General features: G+C 41.3%; 1 protein-coding gene across 1 annotated transcript; it reads right to left on the reverse strand.

Moving 5' to 3' along the window:
* Positions 1 to 2368: 2368 nt before the first annotated feature.
* On the reverse strand, positions 2369 to 5002 carry tob1a (transducer of ERBB2, 1a). Its single transcript, XM_060901597.1, has 2 exons — positions 4773 to 5002; positions 2369 to 3630 (listed from the first exon to the last, which is right to left on the reverse strand). Exon 2 carries the CDS (start codon positions 3461 to 3463, stop codon positions 2480 to 2482), a length of 984 nt encoding a protein of 327 aa, XP_060757580.1. The 5' UTR covers positions 3464 to 3630; positions 4773 to 5002; the 3' UTR covers positions 2369 to 2479.

Raw genomic sequence — 5002 nt, forward strand, 5'->3', positions numbered from 1 at the left:
CAAAAGAGAATCTTCATGTTTAAAAAACTAGACTCTGAACTGTTTTTTTTTCTTTTTCCTCTCATGTTTATCAGCTCTGCTCAGTATTTTTAAGTAGGTAGTTCAATCTGCTGAAATACTTTACGGTGTCTACACTTGGACCGTTGTCTGCTAGTTTACGACCCCTGCTCTATACACTAAGAGATTAGACAGCCCAGAATGCCTGGAAGGGTAAGGAATGGACAGAAATCATGCACAGGGGTGTGGCTGTATGTTAGTGTTGAGTGATAAGGATTGCAAAGATACTAAAAAACCAGGCCAATACATGCAGCAAACTGCTCTGAAGCAACACCATATGGGGTAGAACTGGCAAGAAAAAAAAAAAAGCACTGAGAATGTCCATTCTTCATATAAAGGAAGTAGAGGAACAATTGAATCACACATGACACTAAAATCTGTGACAAAATACTCTCCAAGCTTTCATATTCCACCAAGCTACAATAAATAAATTCAGGTATAAGCCCTGAAGGGGCACAATATTTCACCTGCAGAAGCGATAAAATTACTGTTCAATCCAGAAAGTGACATGTAAACTGCAATATCTAAATTTCCCACTCATCTGTGACATCTCAGTCAAGACTACTAATCAGCAGGCATAATATAGACTGAATTTACATCTTGCAGTTGGGGGAGCCATTAAGTCATGCTAGGTGCCATTTTTAGAACTCACAGTTTGTGTAAGTGTGTGTGGGAGACCTGGAGGCCCCAGCAAGACCAGCACCCGCCCTCAGCCTTTATGATATATCTGTTAAACCACACAAGGCTATATCTGAGTCACATGGGTGAAGACAAAATGAGATTAGCCTAGAGGGTGCATCAATATTCTGCCAAAGTAACACCCCAACCCCATGATCAAGGCTTGTTTTAATAGACCAGTCCTGCCATTTCAAGGACATTACAGCCATTAGCAAAGCAGCACTGAACCTGCAAGACATGGCAGTAGCATTTAAAGACATTCCCTGTAGTGAAAGCAGCCTTAAACCATGACACATTTTATATACGTTTTGCTTCTTAGTGGGAGATCTCAAGAAGGGGTGGGTTCCCCAAAAGCATCGTAGCACAAAGATCATTAAATGACCGCATGATCACCACAATGAACACTCCTAGTTAAGATGCTCTTCATGTTAAGAGGCTTTTAGAAAACCCACCCAAAACTGACACCTTACATAAAGTGTGAAGAACTTTGTAGTCTGAACTAAGGCTGATATTTCCTTAACATGTACATTTGCTTGGTCTGTACTACATCAAGATGTAAAATACCCATTGATTAGACAATCTCAAATTAACTGGTAATAAAAATGCTTAAATAAAGCTGCAAATAGAGTTGAATATGGGGGGGGGGGGGAAGCTATTCTTGTCAGATAAAACTTGAACACAAGTGTGCTTGATTGAGTTTAGCAAAGATGTTCCATGAATTTTCTTCCAAGTTAATCAACTTGTGTGCAAACCCTGTACAGATGCAACCTGTATCATGGTACTGGTAGACTAACATTTAAAACACAAAGTCCTAACATTATGGGGGAATAAATATTTAGACAAGAAAATTTTTCAAGAATTTTAATACAAACTTAATAAACTATCAGTCCCTCTTAACATATAAGACACTGACTCAATACTTTTGTTATACCATGTTTTTATCAAGTATTGCACAATGTAGGTACAAAATTAATATACGATTACATTTCGTCATAATATAGCAAAAATCTTAACTTTTAACAGAAAATACAACTCTTGTTTTTTTTTTTTTTTTCAAAAAAAGCAAATATTCTTAAATCCCACCACTATGGAATATTCTGTACACAATCCTCAGAATAGTCAATGTTTTTAAAGATGGATTCATTTTACAATTTCAATAAAAAAAGAAAACACAAAAGCTGCTGCAGCCATCACAGATCACTGGAGTAGTAAAAAGATATAAATGCAATACCATGTAGTAGAAACAATATATACTCTGATATTTTACAAACTCTGTACTAAATTAAATTATACAATTAGAAAAAAGACCAAGAAATTTCCACTTAGTATTTATGCCAATTCTTTGAAAATTGGCTGTCCAGCTATAATCTTAAATACTGTAAGAGGCCGTGACTTGTGTTTTAATTCCTCATAGAGTTATCTTAAAACAGTCAATAAAAAATAATTTTGTGCTTGGTTGGCAAAAAAAAAAAATCTAATATTGAGTTTAGGTAACCAAGCTTGGACATGTAGTACTACAAGCTTCATCATAAAGAATAAGGAAAAAAAAAAAAAAACTCAAGGGGGCAAAGTAATTCACCCTCGGGCTCATGCTCTTTGACTTGTACACTAGGGCTGTACAGTTAACATGTAAGTTTTTCCTTTTTTCTCTCTTTTTTTTCCTGTTTTTCAGAATTTTAGAAAATAAGCACCCCCATCCAATCCCCAGTCACATATCTCTGGTCATTGTAGTAGCATCTGTTTCCTAGTTGGCCATTACTGGCTGGAATTGCTGGTTAGAATACTGCATGTTGCTCAAGCTGAAGTTTAGGCCATCCATCAGGGATTTCTCATTCAGGCCCCCATAGGTGGCGAACACGTCAAAGGCATTACTGTATTGGAGAGGACTGAGACTCAGGCCGAGTGAGTTCTCTCCTGGGAACATTGCACTTGGACTGCCCTGGCCCTGGAGGCTGGGGAACACAAACTCCTTGGCATTTGGGGACAGGGCCGAGGTCTTCTGCTGCTGCTGTCCACTCAAGCCTAGGCCATAGAGTGAGTGCATCGAAGTGGAGATGGCTTTCTGTTTCAGGAGGTTGTTCACATTCAAGCCCAGGTTAGTGGGGGAGCTCCGTGCCACTTTGCTGCCATTGCGACCACTACTCTTCATCTTGGTGGAGCCAAATTTGGTGGCAGCAAATGTGGCAGTAGTAAAGGTTAAAGGCTGGGTGGAGCGGGGCATGAAGGTGGGACTGACAGCAGCCGACTGACCAAAAGGAGGGGACGGTGAACTGGATGTGGGTGAGGGTCCCACAGGCTCGGTGATTGGCATGAAAACCTGGGCCTCAGGGTTAAAGCTGTTCTTGATCTCCTTGTCCAACTCCAGCCCGTTCTCATTGCTATCATCCACATAGAGCACCTTGACGGGTCCCTTTTCCCCAATCTGATAAGACACCTCAAAAGGATCGATCCAAACACTGAGATCCTGAGGCAGGTTGTTGCGCACATCTTCAATGTCCAGCCCACTCTCTTTGGCTGCTTGCTCAACGACCAGGTCCACTTTCTCCCCAACGTGAATACAGCGGAACCCAGACCCTTTGTATGGCTTGTCCGGGTACCAGTGTCCCTCGTACTTCTGTTTAAGCTGCCGCTCCAGCTCCTCACCAAAAATGTTGACGCGACGCCGTGGCAGCTTATTGTACAGGTAAGAAATGATAAAGTTGAGTGCTACTTGGATTTCCAGCTGCATAGCTGCTAAACTGGCCAGGTGCAAAATAATCAGTATTTCCAGAAGCTGCTCGAAGTCTCACGTGGGATCAAGACTTGCACAATACAACGTTCAGCTGGAGCCAGGCAAATGAACAAAGTGCTGGTTGCAGAGGAAACGTCTCCTTCCACAGACGAGTGATCCAGTTCCTTTAGAGAAGCAAAGAGAGCTATGTTAAAGAGCAGAATAATCATGATCAGGGTGTTCTACCGGTATGCACTTCGCAACAAGAAGTGATTGGAAATTCTTAACGTGCTGACATGATTTAGAACTCTTCAGTAATCAAACCGCAATTCTGGCCCTTCATGTATTTTAATCTGATTCACATGCATGCAGGTTTATAAGCGCATGAATAAATAGAATCCAGAGCCTTGAAGCAAAGATCAATGATTTAAAACATCCGAGTCTGGTGGCTGTGCTGCAGACTAAACGTTCAGCTTTTTTTTCCCCCTCCGTGGTTAGATTTAAGGCAGAACCTGGTCATAATCACTGGCAACAGTTTGCACTGGAGGAGGCAGGCAAGGCAGGCAGTCCTCAGTGTCGACGTCAGCGCGCGTGCTATAAGCGGTTTGGCGTCAGAGACACGCAGCTCTGTGGGGCTGGTCGCGTTACATAATAACGAGCTTCCACTAGAACCCAAAGCCCTGTAACCAACCTAACCGACTCCTTATCGTCCGTCCAGCTATAAACATCTCAGCGATTTTTATTTGCATGATCCGAGGGTGCAAGAACATTAAAAAGACTGCGGCTCTGAAATAAATCCTACTTTGTCAGGAAACGTGCATTCCAGGATAAAGATGTTTCTCGAAGATGCAAAGAAACACTGCACACAAAGCCTATTTTCGCCACCAATTCCAAGTCTAGCCACATTTTAGCGTAAGGAAAAACACTCATAAGCGCACAATACATCAACACGGGCTTAATTAATGGTCTGAAACACCCAATAAAGCAGTTTTGAAAGGCATATCACGAATAACGCAGCTCTTTTCGGTTAATAACAGCAAGAGGACGGCAACATTCGACGATTATAAATGCAAAATTCAGTCATTAAACTATCACAGCCGACTGCGGTTGAGTTTTATTCGAGTTAGCAAACCCTCCCTGATACTGAAACCTCTCGCCTACTGACGCAGTAACTTGGCAGGATATTGAAGTTCTCTCTCTCTCTCTCTCTCTCTCTCTCTAATACAACATTGTACTGCATTTTCCAGCATAAGCCAACTTCAGTGCAATATAAAAACACGAAATCCAAACCACCACACAGACCAACGTGAAATAAACAGCTACTTACTTTCGTAAAAAAATAAAAGGTTCGCAGTAGTTGAAGTACCGTTAACTAGTGCAAATAGAAAACTGAGGATATAAATACTTTCACATTAAGCAAGTTAACATTTAAAAAAAACCGTATTCCAGTTTGTAGACGTAAAGTTTACTTCCGTTTAACCTTCTTAAAAAGCGCCTTTCCACCCCAATACCTGGGTGTTTGTACAACTTCGTCTCCGAGCGCTTGTCATCCGCTTG

Source organism: Neoarius graeffei, chromosome 20 (genome assembly GCF_027579695.1).
Source record: "Neoarius graeffei isolate fNeoGra1 chromosome 20, fNeoGra1.pri, whole genome shotgun sequence".
Lineage (NCBI taxonomy): Eukaryota > Metazoa > Chordata > Actinopteri > Siluriformes > Ariidae > Neoarius > Neoarius graeffei.

What these genes read in the sequence shown, in the direction of transcription:
- tob1a (XM_060901597.1), bottom strand. Translation starts at nt 3,463, where the DNA reads ATGCAGCTGGAAATCCAAGTAGCACTCAACTTTATCATTTCTTACCTG.